The following is an 18,965-nucleotide window of genomic DNA, read 5'->3' on the forward strand; positions in this document are numbered from 1 at the left end:
AAAACAAATTTATTAATTTAATCAAATGCAATTCTGGAATCCGCAGCCGGTCGCGGAAATTCAGTGCATGCATATGCAGCAAGAACAAATATTTACTTCGGTGGACGTGTGTTGTTGCCGACCTGCGGCCTGTACAGTCGCTCTGTCCTGGCCAGACGAGCGCGAGGAGCCTGCTGGCCATGATAGCCTGGCGGGTGAAGCTCGCTGGCCTCGAGAACCGACCCGGCCTCGTCACGCTTAGGATGCGTGGAAGCGTGGCGCGTAGTGCCCTCGGCTTGTACCCTCCACCAGGCCACCCGCAGAGAACGGGTGGTTCAGCGGACAAACCGTGGTCACGTCGTGCACGGGTAACACGCTAAAGGTTCTCAGGTTCGGCAAGCTCAAAGCTCAAGAAGAAAGTATATGCATAGTTAGTTCCAGTGAGCAATGGAATCTGGGTCCAAACGGCGCATAATGCGTAACAAACTCGGACCCATCTACCGACCCGGATCTTCTAAAGGAATTGTTATCTTATCTTTCTGTCGAGAAAGCATTCATCGTCTGGACCAGGGGTACATTGCTGTCGTTTTTCGCGGTGCAATTTAGTGCCCCTAAAACTAAGCCACGTTGTCCGGATATTACTTGTCTGCTCTGTACGGAATCAATGCAGACTCTAAACGCATTGCATGTGATGCTGGTTCTGACCCCCACTCCGAGTACTGCAGCACAACTCTGCGTCGTCTCCGATTCCGACTCAAGGCGGACGTGGCCAAATTCACGCGTGATGCTGATGAATTTGTTCTGGCAACAACGGCTCAGAAATCCATTTGATAACACATTTGTCGGGTACCATTGAAGCCACCATGTTTTTTTACCCCAACGTAGATATACACACACACACACACACACACACACACCACACACACACACACACACAACACACACACACACACACACACACACACACACACACACACACACACACACACACACACACACACACACACACACACACACACACACACACACACCCACACACACACACACACACCACACACCACACACACACACACACACACACCACACACACACACACACACACACACACACAACACACACACACACACACACACACACACGCACACACACACACACACACACACACACACACATATTTGTTATATATATATATATATATATATATATATATCACAAATAAGATTTGACTGTCTGCATAATAGTTTGCATATTACTTTGCTCTCTGCGTGCCGCACAGCGCTCCGATCATTGGGAGGCTTGTGGTGCGCTCTGCGTTTGTGTATATAAGGTCGGGAGTGTGTGGTCCGAGATAAGCGGCTATCTCACCATCTGGGCGATGCATTGTGAAATGGACAACAATGGAAAGACGCAATATGCGCATCGCACGTTCCAAAGGTATAACAGGAATGCTACCACTCAAGGTCTGTGAAAGATCCCAAATCTCCAGACGAAAACTTCTAAAAAAACTTCTCCAGAAAAAAACAGACTAAAATTCGTAGTATAGCTCAGCAAATACCGAATGGGATGTAAGTTGGGATGGCTGGGATTGTTCCAACATTTGAATTGGCTTGCGAAGTGTGCTGTGACTACGCAAAGTGGCGAGGTTCAGAGAATAGCCAAACTGATGTGGATCGAAGCGATTACGTACAATACAACACAATGCAATATTCTGCTGCTCGTATTCCTGCTGGAGTCTATGCACCGGATATTTGACTAGCTTGTGCTCGCGACGAAGGTTCAAAGGAATCGATTTCACTGCAACCCAACACAAATCTGTTTGATTCAGCATCCGATCCGATTCCGCCCGAAGTCTAGCATAGGTCTGTTTGGAATGAGTGCGCCAGATGTCAGAACTATCCGCGTGTTAGATCAACCGCTGTTTATTTGCTGGTCCCTGCATGCAACCAAACTAGATCGTAGAATGACAAAAAACACGGAAGGGTACGAAAGGAGTCGGGCTACAAAACCGATCAGCTGAAGCAAATTGGGACGGAATAATGAAGATTTGGCGTCGTCGATTTGGGCGCACGTTCTCAGATGTTCGAAAGCATGCTGCTGCTGTAGTGTTAAATATGTACTGACGTTTGAACCACTGATACCCACAGATATCAGCAGCCCTCACGCCCACAGATATCAGTGGCCGATATCCACAGATATCAGTGGTCGAACACATTGTTCGGCCTAATGTTTCTATGCCTGACGAGACCAAACTGATTCTACCGACTTTGTCTCACTACCGAATCTAACTTCGAACTTGCTTTCCTCTACTGGCGCCTTGGAGGCCGCTCCTTTGACAGAGCGGTGGCTGAAGCCGCGCACTCCATGCCATCTCACCGCCGCCCATGGCCTGGGTGTCAGGCCGGGGCGGCCGAGGCGCTGTCCGCCGCAAGTCTGCTAACAGGCTTGCCTACGGCAGCGACCACGCCGGTGTCGTTGACACCCCCGTACCCAGTGCCGTCTCGAGCTCAGGCGCCTCATCCCCTCCCCCCATGTCAGCCCCCCTCCCGTCTGCCATCACTTCCCCGGTTTTTCGACCACCCTCCGCCCATTGCGTGGAAAACTGAAGTTAGCATTTGTGTTTTACGAGCAGACGGACTGGTCGTTGGCTAGCGTTTAGAGTTGGCTGGGTGGGTTCGCCTGCGTCGCTGCAATTGAACCCATGTGCACCCCTTGTTGCCAAGCGGCTGTCGCGGGCCGCCGTACGCTAGCAGCGGAGGGGGGGGGGGTGCTGCAGACGGGTAAACGACCCCGCGGCGGGCCTGCGCGTCGGGCGTCACTCACGACGCAAGGTCAAACAGGCAAAGGCTGCCCGAAGCCTGCTTCGCCAGCCAAGCTCATCAGGAATGTGGCTCGTTTGAACTTCAACGCTACCTGCATGGGAAGCAGCTAAGTGGGCCTAATCCAATCCTTGTCTGCCCTCGAGGCCTGATCCCATGGTTGCAGAGCCGCGGCGACGCCGACTATCAGACACACCAGTGTGTAGGGTCGGTGTACAGCAAGTGCCGGCAAACGGCTGACTGGCACGCACCGTGTCGCCTGTGGCGCTTTCACCGACATAACCGCCAACGACGCTGGCAAACATGGCCACGAGATAATCATAGATGAGTCTGTGAACGGTGGGGCATCTGGTTCATTTAAATCAATAAGGCTTGGAACTAGTCTACAGCAGGCAAAGAATTGCTCACAGCCAAGCATTATAGCCAGACAGCAACAGCCACATGCACGTGGCAAAGAGGGTCTGAGCGCCGCAGGGAGACTGGCTTCTCGCTGGGCACGATTAGCTCGCGCGGTTCCATGGCAACACATGTCCAGTAAGCCAAACAATGTTTTCAAAAACTGCCGGATCCGAGTGATGCAATTACGGTTGTTAGTGCGGCGGCGTGGTGGATTGTCAACAGTCAGGAATGCATTGATTTTTAAGTCATTTGTAAGTAGCATGTCCGTTTCGCAGGCGCCAGGCAGGTTTTGCACCAGGCAGGTTATATATCCGTACATCGCTGGGTCCTGCTCTAGATTCCCAGCAACGGTGCACTGAACGAGGAACAGGGTAGGGCGCAAGGGTCCGCAATGATATGCAATCGTCCTCCATGGGCCGTAATCGTCCGCCATGAGCCGCAATCGTCCGCCATGAGCCGTAATCGTCCGCCACGAGCTGCAGTGGTCGGTTTTCGCTTCTCGGTCGTGGCTCGCATTGGGCAGTTGTGTACCGCTAGGTACACTCGCCTCTGCCTCTTGTTCCGAAGCCGCGTTTTGACAAGCTCAGTAATAAAGCGTGGAGTTTCTACAGCATGGTTAAATGCCACTCTCCGTGCATATTGCAAAACCAGTTTCCGTTAAACCCTTAGCAGTTTAGTGTCTGTGCCACTGGCATTGCTGCTTGACACCACCTGTCTGCGAACTAAAGATGAGTATCTGCGCTACTTGAAATCTAAATGCTATGCCCCATCTGCCTATACCGGATTTTTGCTCTTGTCCTGCATGTAATCAAAAAAAAAAAAATTCGCTGCTCACAGATGCTTTCATCAACGGTGCCTTGAGGCGTGGAGGTGTAAGTAACAAAACATTTCGAGGGGACAGGAGAAAGGGAAAACAGTGGACATACCATAGCACATAGATGCATTTACGTAAATGCTGGATCCTGGCTCCATTTTCTGTCGGCCCACGCAAGCTTACCAACCGATATTGCCACATCCACATTTGGGACAAAAAAAAAAATACGCCAAACTATCAATGTTCCCTGATGGCCCGATGGCGAGAAACTATGACGTTGACGATCTGACGGTCTCCCAAAAACCAGTTTAAATCGTGCCAAGCCTCTCCTGGACTGTTTGAACACACATGCATCTATCATAATTCGTTTGATGGATTTTTCAAGTCATCGCTGCGTTTTACTTCAGCCAGCTGGCTCTTCCTTCGTGAACGGCAGTCATCTGTCGTAGGCAGCTGATGCTGGGCTAACCAACCTTGTCGTCTGCCCTTCACAGGTTGGAAACAAGTATGAGCATCTGTACAAGATCCTCATCATCGGCGAGCTGGGCACCGGCAAGACGTCCATCATCAAGCGCTATGTTCACCAGTTCTTCTCGGCTCACTACCGAGCTACCATCGGGGTCGACTTCGCGCTCAAGGTGCTCCACTGGGACTCCAACACCATCGTGCGGCTGCAGCTGTGGGACATTGCCGGTAGGTGGAGCCGCCCCTGGCCGGCGCTGGAGACCTCGCGACACGGGTGGAACAGCGCATCTGATAAGACCGCCTTTCACATCTCTGGTCAAGTTTTGAAATATCCATTTTGTGTATGTTGGTCGAGGTAGTCAAGTCACGTTGCTGTTGATCTCTGCTACTGTGCACACTTCCTTCCACTACTGCCTATGAATACTTCTAATGCATTTAAGTTTTTTCGATCCAGCCATAAGCTGATCAGTACCGAAGCCGATTTTCACGGCATCTGAAATGAAGCTCACCTCTGGCACCCAGTGGTTTGGTTGTAAACCTGGCTCCCTCTCTGTTGTGCCGCAGGTCAGGAGCGGTTCGATTTGTTGTGCTTCAGGGCAGGGAAGGTTTGGTGTGCTGTGCTCCAGGACAGGAGAGGTTCGATGTGTTGTGCTCCAGATCGGGAGTGTTTCGATGTGTTGTGCTTCAGGACAAGGGAGGTTTGGTGTGCCGTGCTCCAGGCCAGGAAAGCTTCGGTGTGTTTGCTCCAAGTCAGAAGAGGTTCGGCGTACTGTGCTCCAGGTCAGGAGTGGTTCGGTGTGTTGTGCTCCAGGTCAGGAGAGGTTTGGCTCAATGACGCGTGTGTACTACAAGGAAGCGGTGGCGGCCTTCATCGTGTTTGACGTCACGCGGTCCGTGACCTTCGACGCCGTCATGAAGTGGAAGAACGACCTCGACGAGAAGGTTCAGCTGCCCAACGGTGACCCCGTGCCCTGCGTGCTGCTGGGAAACAAGGTCAGTCCTCGCGCAGGTTCAGCTGCCCAACGGCGACCCTGTGCCCTGCGTGCTGCTGGGAAACAAGGTCAGTCCTCGCGAAGGTACAGCTGCCCAATGGCGACCCTGTGCCCTGCGTGCTGCTGGGAAACAAGGTCAGTCCTCGCGAAGGTACAGCTGCCCAACGGTGACCCTGTGCCCTGTGTGCTGCTGGGAAACAAGGTCAGTCCTCGCATGAAATCGGAAACAGTGTGCTGCAGTTGTGACACGCCGTTGCGGTTGCGTCAAATAACCGAGTCAAGTAGTAACAAAGATACTGGAAACGTTCCATATTGGGAAGGCGTCAGATGAGAGCCACGTAATTCCAGTGAAGAACAGAAAAGCTTCCAAGGTCAAATTTCGAGGTCATGTTTAACGTCCAAGAATGAGGTAGTGCCGTGCCGCCGCTGTGTGGTTTCCATGCCTTCAAATGTGATATCATCTGAATGTTAAAATTCAGTCATCATATCCTGCCTGGGCTCCAAAAAGCACCAGAGTTAAAGTCAAATCTGAGGTCAACTTAAAGGTCACATGACGAGGTAGCGCCGCACGGGCGCTGTATGTGACCGATCTGCACAAATGAGGCGTCATTAGAATTTCCGTTATCAATTCCAGCCCGGGTTTCCAAAACACTAGATTGAAAGTGAAAACTCAAGGTCAAATAACGGGGTAGCGCCACATTACCGCTGCATGGGATCAATTTGTAACAACCAGGCGTCATTACAAAGCCCGTTGTTGGTACCAGCATGGATAATGGGAACTCCAAGCTGGAATGGAGGCCTTGAAAATTTGCGTTCTGGCTTGTTTTTTCCACAATCGACCTTGAAGTTCGACATTTTTTATCCCAGACTGTAAAAGACAATGGGTTTTCCAGTGACGTCTGATTAGCACAGATTGGTCCCATACAGCGACAGCGCGGCGCTGCTCCGTTCTTTTACCTTCAAGTTGACCTTAGATTTTGACTTTGACCCTGGTGTGTTTAGGCGCCCAGGCTGGGATCGACAACGGGCTTTGTAATGACACCTCAGCTGTACGCGGGGGTCCCATACAAAGGTTTGCGCCCTACCTTGGCCTTTTATGTTTACTTTGACCTTGGATTTTGTCTTTGACTCTAATGTACTTGACAGTCCAGGCTGGAACTGATGATTGGCTTTCACATGACATCATATTTGAAAACACGAAAACCCTACGGCGGCGATGCGGCACTGCTATGTCCGTGGACATACAATATAGCCCTGAAAATAGGTCGTGGCATTTTTTGTCGTCCTTAGATGAAATATATACATGGCATTCATTTCATCCTTTTTATCCGGAAGCTTCCAAGTATCATCGTCACTGCTTGGCTCAGTTATTTGACCTCTGGAGGTTAATCTTATTGTGCTAGAGCAAAACGGATTGCATTTTCGTCATCATTGGGTCGTACTCGACCTTAAAGCTGATTTTAAACGGAATCACGTACTCCACGCAAAATTCGAATATGAATAGGTCGCTACATTAACGGACGTTGCGTCTAATTATTATCTGCTTTATTTTGCATATTTATATGAAAAACAAAAGTTTGGTTCGCGATCGCTGTATGAGACCCTCACAACTTGTCTAGCATGGTGCCACGTCCTCTCAGCTCTGCAGTCTGCCTGCCGGTGTAACTTGACCTCGCCTGGCCTGACCTGGGCTACCTGCCCTCCGGCCAGTGTGACCTTCCGAAGGAGGGGCTGGCGGCCAGCCCTGACAAGGTCGCCGAGTGGGCACAGCAGCACGGCTTCGCCGGCTGGTTTCAGACCTCAGCCAAGGAGAACAACGGCATCGAGGAGGCAGCCCGCTTTCTCGTCAGCAAGGTAACACACGGCCACCGCCCTGCTGCAGGTCAGGGTGGACGTGATGAGGCGGCCCCAGGGCTTCCAAACGAGGTCACGGGACAGAAAATGGCTGGAGTCGACCAGCCGAAACAGCTAACATTGCCAAGTGGTGCTGTGCGGAGGTCGCTCTTGGAATAAGCGAGCGTACTTTATTGATGCTTTAAACTGCATCCAGGAATCATCAGAAGTCACAAAACGAGAAGGTGTGCATAGTTAAGTGAGTCCAGCTTGCCAGTGATGGCAGTTATTGGAGACAAAATCAGCAGGGTACGGAGCGTTGGTATCATCCGTATGTGGCCAGAGTGTCGGGTGATGTTTCGTGATATGCTGAGGAGCTTCTTGTTTTAACCCTCTTGTTTTAACCATCATCTTCTCGTTTTAACCCTCCGTTCCCATCCCATTTGCTAGCGTTCATCAGCATCATCGCTCAGCACCCGCTCCCTCCGCGACGCCTCGCGGTTCTCTGACAGCGCACGCGCCCCCAGATTCTGGCGCACGAGAAGAGCGGCAACCTGGGCGGTGGATGGGGACGAACCCTGACCGTGGATGGCCGTGCAGGACGGCGCCAGATTCCAACGGGAGCTGCAGCGGCCTAGGGCCGACCTCAGCCGCTAGGGCCGCCCTAGCCTCGGCGGCGTCGGCGGTAAACGCGGCGTCAGACCTCGTGCCAGCCAGCTGGTCTCAGCGCCGCTGGACGCATGGTGGCGGCCACTGTCGCTCGCTCAACACTGGCAGACACCAGCTGCCAGCAGGTGGCGCCAAGGTCGACCACAGATGGGACCACCCGCAGCTGCAGGTGGCAACGATTTTGCGGGTGGCATCCGCAGGTGTCACCGTCAAGTGCGGAGCCGGCTGCAGTGACGGCGCTGTCGGCGGTGCCTCTGTTCACTGTCTGTTGCGTAGCTGCCCACTCACCTCTCACGGGCCTGTTGCCAGTGGGTGGACGCCGCTGGTGCGCCCGCCCTGACGGCAGCCAAGCCAACTGCGTCTGTACGGGTGCCAGAGAGCTACAGGTGCTGGCCTGTGCGGGGAGAGTTCGGGAGGGGGGAGAGGAGCACCTCATGAGCTCCGAGCCAAACACCGCAAGGTCCGTGTTCGGTGTGCTTGACACTAGGAGTAAGCACACACTGGCACCTTTTACGCGCTCACAGATCTGTGCGACTATCAAGCATTGCTATTCTTGGGTTTTGGGAGTGATGGACGTGAATTTGAAATGCATGGCTTTCATGAGTGTTCGTCATTGATGCCATTTCGGTGCATTCTTTTATGGTATGAATGCTGAAAATAGAATGATTATCTGGGCCCAACGCTGGATTGGCAGAAGTTGCAAACAGGCTGAGTTTGAATGCACATGCATCACAGACGGTTAACTTAGGTAATGCCATGAACCCAGGGATATCAAATAAAACACACGACAACTTTGAGGTCTAGGTGCTCCAAGGTGTTGACTGCACCACCGTGAATCGAAGCACCGCCAGTGAAGTCAATCGTACAAGATCGCGGCAACGCTCGGCTCCCTCGGCTGGTGAACATGGCACGTTCAAGATCCAGGTCATTAGACTTCAAAGGTGATCAGATGACCGTACATCACCTTATGCTGCACACAAGAGGTTCTAACGTCTAACTGTGCTTCGATTCTTGTCTGGCGACCCCGGGTGCTTCTATGACCACTACCGTCGCTGCCATCCCTTAAAAGTATGCTCGTCATCGTGCTCTACAGCAGGTTCACGGTAGCATTTATAGGCGACTGAAGCTCATTGTTTCGAAGGTGTAAACTCAGAGTCACACATGACGTGTCATGCATGAACTACTTCATGTGAAGTTCATGTCATCTGCTTCGGTTATATGTGAGGTGCTTCAGGTGCTGTTTGCTTTGCAAGAAAGTGCAGAAGCATAAATTGGAGCTTAATCTGTCGAAACGGTAGAAGCAGATGATATTAACATGTATACTGTGTGCTGTTCGTTGTTATTAATTCTAGCATCAATTCGTTCACATATTCACAACGCATTTTGCCGTTCTCCGTCACCTTCCGTCCCTTTTGAGTCCTTCGACCGATCTGCATTAGCCGTGATTGCCCAAAACGGGCGTCTTTGGTTTTGGTGAGCAGAATTTTCTTGAGCCGATGGTAAGCCTGCATCCCATCGCGCAGTTTGACTCGGCTGAGATCAGAGCAGACCGCATACCAGACGGAGTTTTCCAGCGTCATTCTGCTCATAGTCGATTTCCAGGGCTCACATGGGTCGGGTAACGTCATCACGGCCATCATCATTAATTGCGTGTCGTCTTTAGTCGACGTCCTTTCCAATCATGAGTCAGTAGAGTGTCCAAAACAAATGCAACTCATTAATCACGTCAGATATTCCGTGCCTGCCAACGTTTCTATTCCCGCTTTGTCAGGCCTAAATCTTTCACTATTGTTGGCTGCTATTTAGTCGTTATTGCGAAGTGATTGTTGAGTGGCCTGGTTATGACGCTGACGTGTTTTAATGACCAGAAACACCGCTGTATTCGGATGCGCTTTCGCCAGGAAACGTTCCGCATTAGTGTTCTCAGTTCCTCAAAAATAAGCAGGGTCTTTTAAGCACAACGATAATCCTGATAACTATCTCTACATGGCACGCGATGACGCCTGTCACAGTAATCCAAGGCTGGGGAACATCTCTTCTTTACCAGCTGTGTGGAGGGCTAGAATGCCGCGGGTCTGTCATCACAAGCCCGACAGTGGGCCGGCGGGATGATCCACTCCGCCCCACTTGGCCCGCCCCGGCCCCCAGTACCGCCGACAGCTGCCGCTAGTATCGCCAGGGCTGCGGCTCTGTTCCGGTGCGGTGACGCGGGGAACGGCGTCCCCTCTTCCCCGGGACTCCCGCTGTGTCCCAGCGCGACGGGTCGTTCTCGTACCGCAGGTTGAACGGCGGTCAGTGGCTGATATCGCATGACTTGCGTCCACGTATCACGCAGCTTTTTAAAAAGAAACCTTGGAGGAAGCACATACTTTGAACCCTATAAATTCTTTACACGCATCGCACGGCTGTAGCTAATATTGGATTGATGAGTATGGGGAGTCCCGCTTAGTAAGGAACTACTTGCAGCATGACTGTCAGCATCCAAAACGCTATCAAACACATGGTCCCATAAACTGCGATGAAGCGGAGAGGGAGGGGGGAGGGATTGGAGGAAGAGGCAGCGGTCCCGACTGCAGCAAAACCAAACATGTGTCTCCAGCTATGGATACATTTTAAAAAGGATGATAATATTACATACAAAACCTATTTAAAAAGCGCTACTCCTCCAAGTCTGATTTTGGGTTTTCTCGGCACTTAATGACTAGTCGTATATGTAAATAACGGCGGCTCAGCCAGGTTCAGTCGGGTCGGACCATCTCGACTCAGTGGGCTCTGGGCAGCGGGTCAGGAGTATGCCGCCTTCAGCGTGTTCTCTGCGCGAGCCTTTAAGCTGTACGATCTCCGGAATCGCTGCAACAAATAAAGTGGGCATTGTCAGTGTACGTAGCCATTTTGGCGTCACCTATGCAAGATTAAAAGTCGTTTGTTGCGGTTGAGCAATTAAGCGATTGAGCGAGGACCCGATGAGTGAACCCAGGGCCACGCCATACATCACCGGAGCACAGGCACCCCTATGCACATGATGGGAACGCTCGCTTAGCTGGTGCTGGAACCAGTGCGCTTCAGCGGTATACCGCCCGAACTTCTGCACGAGTCGGCGAAGCAGGACGCTGTGAAAGGCTTAGCTGCCCAGCTGTTTCCAGATGGGTGACTGGCCACGTGTGTAAACTGTTGACAATGAGCCTGACAGCGTTCAATAGTGCCGACTCCGTGGAGTGCCCGTGCTGAGAGCCATGCTGCTGCTCACCGATTACGTTACGGCTCGGCGGATACGCTATCAGCTGATTGCCAACGACGCGATCGGGCACTTTGGCTGCCGCCGTCAGAGTAGATATGGGACTAGTTGTTTTGGTCGGATTTAGAACCTGACTTGTGAAGTAGTGAAACCTGGGCTCCCTTCCAGGCGTTAGCAATAGGGCATATTCGACACGATGAAACGAAATACAAGATGTAAAATTAGCACAGGAATCGAATAGCGTGTTCAGAATGGTATGGTTAACCCAATCACCTCTCCCCATGGCTCTTTTTGTACATAGAATCGCTATATACCTTTCAGAGGACTGGAAAATTGTTGGATGTAGGGATGCTTTTATGGTGGCTGCCGATTTCACCTACCTATATCTGCCTTGGCCCTTGGGGGCACTGAAACATTTCGCCATTCACCCCTGTCCCATTTACCCAAGCTCATCCATCTTCGGAGCGGGGATCGCGCTCTGCAATTTGCGAAGCATGTGAACGCATGAGTGGTGTTTTGTGTAGTTTCGCTCAACTTAAGGTTGATCGCAAGGTGTATGCCAATTACACACGCGCGATCAATGCATTAGAAGCCCAGTTGAGACGCAAGGACACCAAAGCATAATAAACAGTGAAATGAAAATGAAGCCGAACATAATAAGGGCTGTAAGGAAGTTGTGCATAAGTTGCCCCGTAACGGATTGCTGAAAGCGTGGGTCCTTCCATGCGGTGCGACGCGAGTTGTGATAGCATATGGAAAAAGAACGATAACCGAGCATGGCGGAGATCACCCTTCACTGTGTTCTGACGCGAAAGGAAGTGTTCGCGGTTCTCCGGTGCAGGGCCGCACACACGTAACACGGAACGCACACGTCCACGCATGGCACTACGCAACTGACCGTCGTCTGTGAGCCTCGAGCAGGATGGATGTGTAGGTGTGACCTTGACCAGAGGCGTGTGTCTTTCGATGATCATCAACCACGCCGACGGGCACTCCGACCGTCTGTCGCTGGTGGCGTTGATCTGCCATGATTATTTCGGGCCTGTGCGGCCTCTCACCGTCCAGGCGCGACTGGGCGACAGCTGGATAAAAATGGATAGTGGTGGATGTGGAAAGTGGTCCATGCAGCTGATCGGGACCGCCGTGCATTGGTCGTGACGTCGCCTGCCACGGGGACCATGAATGGCCGATGGCAGACCGCGGCCTGGTCCGGTCTGTGCTGAGGTCGGAATCCACGCCATCCTTAGCCTGGTCTGTTTCGCTATCATGTCTTTGAGGAGATGTAAGCAGCATCGTACTCCCAGCTTGTCAGAACACATAACACAGGGATGAATGTCTCCAAAAACAAAAGCATTCGCTCACAGACAGCGGAGATACACCAGCTGACCCTGGAGGTCCTCCGTGGGGGCCCTCCACGGGGCCCTCCGTGGGGCCCTCCGTGGGGCCCTCCGTGGGTCGCCCGCAGAGGCGGCCGGCCGGTACGCAGCGCCAACTATCGTCGACCGCCAGCCTCTCAGGCTGACCTTTACGCTCTAAAACGACGAGCGCCACTTGATTGCACATCGAACTGTTCAACATGCCAGCGGGGCGTCACTTAATGTGCTTCCTGCGGGGGGGGGGGGCTGAGCCCGCTAGCGCTGCCTGACCCCCCTCCCCCCCTTTCCAATGCTCCTCTGAACCCTCTCAATGCATATGAGCGAGCGATGCATGCTAGGCCAGAGAAATACAATAAAGGATCTTAAACATTGGCACACTAGGCACTAAGACACATCACTACCGTTAATCTTGTACTAAATAATACCCTGCACGCATGTAATGCCTTTGTTATGTAATTTGCTTCATATGTTAGGTCAGTCTGGAAATGCTAGACACGTTTGTCGCAGGATAACACTTAGAATGGAATAAAGAACAAACGACGGCAGTAGACCGCAGTTTTAAAAGCATGAAGTGACCATCAAAAGGTAGCCTATGTTTCCCTCAGCAATGGCAAGTGCATTTGTCGCATATCCGTGGCTGTGGTGCTATTTAACTTGAACTAAATAACAAGACAAATTTGAATGAGCATTCGTCAGTAATTCTATACCTCTCACGTTGTAACGACAAAAAGGGCTCCAGATGGGCCCCTGACGGTGAACGACGTGCAACACGTGAGCCTGCTGCAAATTATTGATCGTCCAGTTGACTGCCCACGGCTGATGATGGCTTTGAGCTTTTAATGGTTTGCTGGCCAGTCATGGTGCTTAAAGTTACCCCACAGCATGAATTCCATAGGTTGGGTGAGTGAGGAGCCACACTACGGCGGTCTTTAAGAGAATGTTCTACAATTAAGGATATTGAGGCAGGCAACAGCATGATGAAATACGCTCACTTGTAACCTTTGGAATGCTTCAAATGCAAAAGACTTTTCTAGACAACGCAATTTTAGCAATATAAGCTTCTGACGTCATCGTTTGATTGCGTCATAAAACATTTGAATGACTTCGGAGTCGCCTCCAGATGCCCGTGTCAGACCCGCCTCTGTAGCGGACGGGCTGACTCACTTGTAGTACCTCAATCTGCCGGGAGATGACGTGTGTTTTTGTACGCGTTTGTGAAATCCTAATATATTAATAATAGCGTCACGAAATATGATCACCCCATTGGCCATGCGGTGCTCAAAGCCGGTTTTTTCACACTAAGCAGGTTCAGGTGGTGTGACTGCCGCATCTCAGACCACACGCTCACGATTGTACAGTATCGCAGAGCATAACATCACAGATTCCAGTGATCAGAACGCTGTGGAGAAGGCAGAGATCAAACTGAGAAATGAACACATGTCCGGACAGCCAGTCTTATTGATTAACCACATCCGATATGTGACGATATTTTTGTTGACCTGCGATGACCCTGGCAGCAAAGTCAAAGATTTCCTTCAGTTTTGAGATGTTTGAATGGTTTGCACTACCAAACGCTTGGTCACAATACCGTACATTAGACAAAACCAGGGCATTATGACCTGATCTTAGGTAACGATTTGGATAAAGTGCGTGCTTAGCATTTAGAACGCCTATGAAGATGCCGATGCGTTTATTTACCACCTGATCTATGTGACAGCTGTATGACAGAGATGGGTCTAACGTGAGTCCGAGAGTTCGCACAGTTTCTGAACACTGTATGCCCTGAGCCATCAACATTATGGAAGGTCGCACTCGGCTTTGATTGTTTTTGGTATTTCAAGCCATGCCCTGTTTACACGATCGGTTTGATTCACGCATGCGTGACAAGCGCACATAATCTCAGGCTATAAGCTGCCCATCTGCCTGCGCCGCGCTTCTGCTGAATACGTCTTACCTTTCCACAGCTATCGCCACTGAGAACAGGATGTGCTTTCCTTTTCATCTCCCGCCTGGTTACGGTGAGCATTCATTTTCATCTCCCGCCTCGTCACGGTGAGCGTTCCTTTTTCGGAGAAGGGAGCCCGAGGAATCTTGGTTGCGTGTCTTAATGCTCAGCATTCGACTCGAATTGCTGTCATATTTGCAGCCGATTAGCGATGGCTTATCAGTTGCATATTTCATGCATCATTTAACACGCATGGCACATGATTTAACCTGGGTATGTTTTACATTGCGACGACGGATACGCATATGAAATTCCATACACACTATGCAGACACCATATTTCAGTTACAGCGCATAGCAACCTTGCGGCCGAAATACTATCTACAGCCAATGTAGTCTCCCTGTTGCAACACGATTTTCGGCAGCCTGGCTTTGCCTTTATCAGAATTTTGGCTTTTGCCTGCTTCTCTGATAAAGATGCAAAACACCACCTCATGTGTCCGCATAACTTAAACTTAACACCCGTTTTGTGCAACTTTTGTTATCACTCATTTGCATCTCACAGGTACGCCAATGAAACCGTAATTTGGGGATGATGCCATATATTCGCAATCTCAAAATCATTGTACGTTAATACGCGTGGGCTGCATCAAAGTCGGTTCAATTTATAAATGTGACAAGTACGCTTCATGACAAACGTCTTGCAAAGCTGAAGTTTTTACCCGCTGTTGCATTCCTCTTGAATATGCCTGAAAATATATTTTTCGTGAATGCATATCACGTTGAGGAAATACAATTTTGTTCGAGATTATATCATAGTTAGGGAGTTCCCGCGCTCTCAGGGGAGGGAGATGGAATACACCCCACGGCCCGAAAGAGGTTTAAATATCATGTTGAAAAGGAAAAGGACTGGAGCTGAGAATAATCCCGAAGTTGATCTTTGCATTCTGGGGTCGTGCCCATCCTATCCACATTTTCCAACATTTGCATTTCCAGGAAACCAATGCTGTCAATGGACCCATAGTGTTTTTTTCGTTGCTATAACCCCTGGAATTCGCTTATGTTTTATTAATTGCTACTTCAGCCCAACAAAGATGGACCACCGCATAACGACTGCATATGACATGATGACATGGATTGGTAACATCGTTGATAAGTTTTTGAATGAATTAATCAGATAGAACTATGATATTATCGGCACGGGCCAATAAAAAGGCATTTTTGGCATAAGTCAATGCTGAAGGGAGTGTCCCAACTTTGGAGCATATTTCAAAAGCATGCTGTTACGAAATCTCTGGACCAGTCGCATCTGATAAAAATACTGGGTAAGGCAAATGCAGTACCGTCAATACATCCTAAGGATATCAATTTTAGTTATTTTCGAGTCCAAATTACGCTGTCAAAGCTTTATAACCACACTACACTTCTTCCTTCCGGCTGCAACCTCCATCGTTATGACAACCCCGTGACACCTTTACTGGTGCAAATAAAAAACCGTTTGTGATTGGCTCAGCGGGTGACGAGAGCCAGTCACGGAGAAACGCATTGCTTGAAGCTTGAGCCAGTGCGCCACCTTGGACCGTATAATATTCCCATTCCCAGAGCCAAAGTGCACCTCGAAAAGAGCCGCCGTGGTAAAAGCCGTAGGGGAGAAATCAAAGCCATAGTACGTGGCTTCGTTGAATGCGTAGGATAAAAGCTTCCTGTTTGCTTACCTTTCTCTCTAAACAGGGTGTTTCAAGCTTTCGCACCATGTAGTACATAGTTTGACAAATTAGTATGCTGCAAAAATTGCCGAGCACACACTTTGGAAAAGCCAGGCAAATAGAATGCATTACTTTCGTAGTGGTGAGCATGGACTCCAATATAATTTCTCCCGCGGGAGCGCCTACTTCAAATCGAAATTCTGGACACGTCAGAAGGATTTTGAGAAGCTGGTATTCCTGATCAAATCGCTCACGTCTGAGCTTAAAAAAGCGCAAGGTGCACAACGGTGGCATGCTTCCTTGAAAAAGCATTGCATAGCTAAGGAGCACGCCGAAGCAGACCTATTCTGTGCATCATTTGCTGTGGAATGACGTAAGAAGGATAAGGCACGAGAAGCGCGATACAAAGCACTGAGACCAAGGGCTGTGAGCGGTGCAGGAGCATCCGGTTTTTCGCGGAAGATATTCCGGAAAAACATGCCATGTTGAGCGAACATGGCCTTGATTGAGCTCACGTTGAACTAAGATGGAAGACTGCCATAATCCGTCATCGTGCGAGGGCTGCCCGACTGGACTGGCAGCCACCTTAACAAATGTGTTCAAAGCCCTCGTTTAAAGTTGGTTAGTGGTGTTCCCGCCCAGAAGTATGACCGCACTCCAGAACTGATCAGACGAGGGCGTTGTAGGCGTGTATTACTGCTATTTTCAGTCCAGGCGATTATTTTTCTCTGATGAGGCAGAAAAGTGACGAAAAACTCTAAAAATTGCGCCTAGCTAAAGTTCTCTGAAGCAAAAGACCAATCAAAACCATTCGAGGTCAGTCTCCTTTCTTGCCCCTCAATAAGTGCGTACAAGAAATCAGCTATCGCCATCATGATTAAAGGACTCGAAACCAGTGCCCAAATAAAACAAGTAATCCACTACCGTACGCTCGGCCCCCATATATAGCCCTTGTGAAGACGACACCTTGACAAAATTGTAGCATCATAATCAGAAAGCCCCTGGGAAAAAGACCGTTACTAGACGAATCGTGACAATATGCCAATAGTTTTTATGCTGTCCTTTCGATAAGATTTGCTGTATCTTTTGAAGGGCTGCGCTGCTGCGGGCGAGGCTCCGTTGAGCTGATTTCCAAGAAGCGTCACTGTTGCATCATCCAGGGGCCTTACTCCCGAGAGTCAGGTGGCCGGTGCTGTCTCTGTCGCTGACTGTATCCGGTAGCTGTCGGCCGCGCGCCGACCCAGGCCCGGCGCCGACCCGCGCCCGACGCCGACGTAGCCCAGCCAGCGGCGCGCCGACCCACGCCCGGCGCCGACGCAGCTCAGCCAGCGGCGTGCCGGCCCGCGCCCGGGGCCGACGCAGCTCAGCGAGCGGCGCGCCGGCCGGACGTGGCGTCACCGGTCGGGAGCGCCACGCGCGGAAGCGGGGATCGCCGGCTGGGAGGCCCGACGCTGACGAGCTTGAGGCCGTGATCTCCCAGTCAGCGGAGGCATGCATGATGACACTCATGCGGCTCAGCGCCCACCAGCAATGGCAGCACACGCACGGAAGCCGCCCGAGAGCGTGCTGGGGGATTCAGAATGCGGCGTGACTGTGTAGAAACCGGTGTTTTTCTGTCGGCATTAGAAGCGATGACGGAAAGGATGAGCTCCAAATATGCGGCTGAGCGAAATCCCGCTCTCTGGGAATTCATGATAAGACAGAAATGCGTGCGGACTTTCCAAAGCTGCTCTGAAAGTTTCGAAAGTCTCGTGCGATTTAGACGTATTTGACAGAGTTCCCAACATTTTATATCGATTTTTGTAATACTACAACGTAACATGCATTAATGCGGTCATGTCAAATGTAATGGTCCATATTTTTGTAACACAAGAGTTCGACATCCGTTCGTCTCCACTACAGCGAAATGTTCTTGTGAATCAATATTCAATTCATGTTCACAGACGTGGGAATTGAGAGGCAAACATGCAGCAGAACATTTCTGGAGAATCCTTCAGTCTTACGCCACAACGAAGCGTTAGATGAAAGCATACATCTCTGAGATACTTTATAAAGCAACACAATAACTGAAGGAACAAATTCCATCGACCTAGTGTCAGGTATAAAGGTCCGACCAAGGTAAAAACCAGCCCATGTTATGTCTCTTGAGGCTGCTGTATTGGGTATCTCCCAGTGCTCATCTCGAATTAATTGATAGCAGGAATCGCATTTTACGTCTTCGGTGGACTTCTTGAAGGACAGAATAGGTCCCTGACCTGAAATGATCCAGGTCAATATTGTTTTTAGGAACATTCTGCCTAGCGTAATCTTTGCCGTTTATTCAAATGCAAAACTCAAAGTAGCCTTGTATGATTTGGAGCACCATGACCTTTAAAATTTTGGCGACCAGCCTAGAGTGCTATCTTGTTCGACCTTTTTTTGACCCAGAGGCCATGACCTAGAAACCTCAAACTTTGACCTAAGCGGGTTCACGTACAGGCCAATACAGCCTGTAATTCGGGTGTCTCTGGCTTTCTTAGTTCCTGAGATCTCAAGGAGGGGTCAAATTGACCTCCCACCCGATAGAAGGGTATCTAATCGGCCATCCGGGTGCATCTTAGAGGTTAGAGGTCGCATCCATGTTTCATGATTTTTGGCGGGATTTTCATGATGTTACTATGGCGTCATCAATGTCTGTGTTAGCCTTAAATGGCTTCCCCAAAATAGTCTGCACATCTTCGCGGGTGTGTAACTAAGA

The 18,965-nt window shown here is 50.4% G+C and overlaps 1 protein-coding gene across 1 annotated transcript in view; it reads left to right on the forward strand.

Annotated features, from left to right (window-relative positions):
- Nucleotides 1–7,936, forward strand: part of LOC119099771 (ras-related protein Rab-32-like) — an 11,276-nt gene extending 3,340 nt beyond the window's left edge. The window contains exons 2-5 of the mRNA XM_037222832.1: nucleotides 4,503–4,701; nucleotides 5,285–5,466; nucleotides 7,176–7,319; nucleotides 7,826–7,936. Coding sequence (XP_037078727.1) covers nucleotides 4,503–4,701; nucleotides 5,285–5,466; nucleotides 7,176–7,319; nucleotides 7,826–7,936 — 636 coding nt within the window. The remainder of the gene's footprint in view (nucleotides 1–4,502; nucleotides 4,702–5,284; nucleotides 5,467–7,175; nucleotides 7,320–7,825) is intronic.
- The last annotated feature ends 11,029 nt before the right edge of the window (nucleotides 7,937–18,965 follow it).

This window comes from Pollicipes pollicipes, unplaced genomic scaffold (assembly GCF_011947565.3).
Source record: "Pollicipes pollicipes isolate AB1234 unplaced genomic scaffold, Ppol_2.1 Scaffold_4881;HRSCAF=5763_pilon_pilon_pilon, whole genome shotgun sequence".
In the NCBI taxonomy this organism is placed as follows: domain Eukaryota; kingdom Metazoa; phylum Arthropoda; class Thecostraca; order Pollicipedomorpha; family Pollicipedidae; genus Pollicipes; species Pollicipes pollicipes.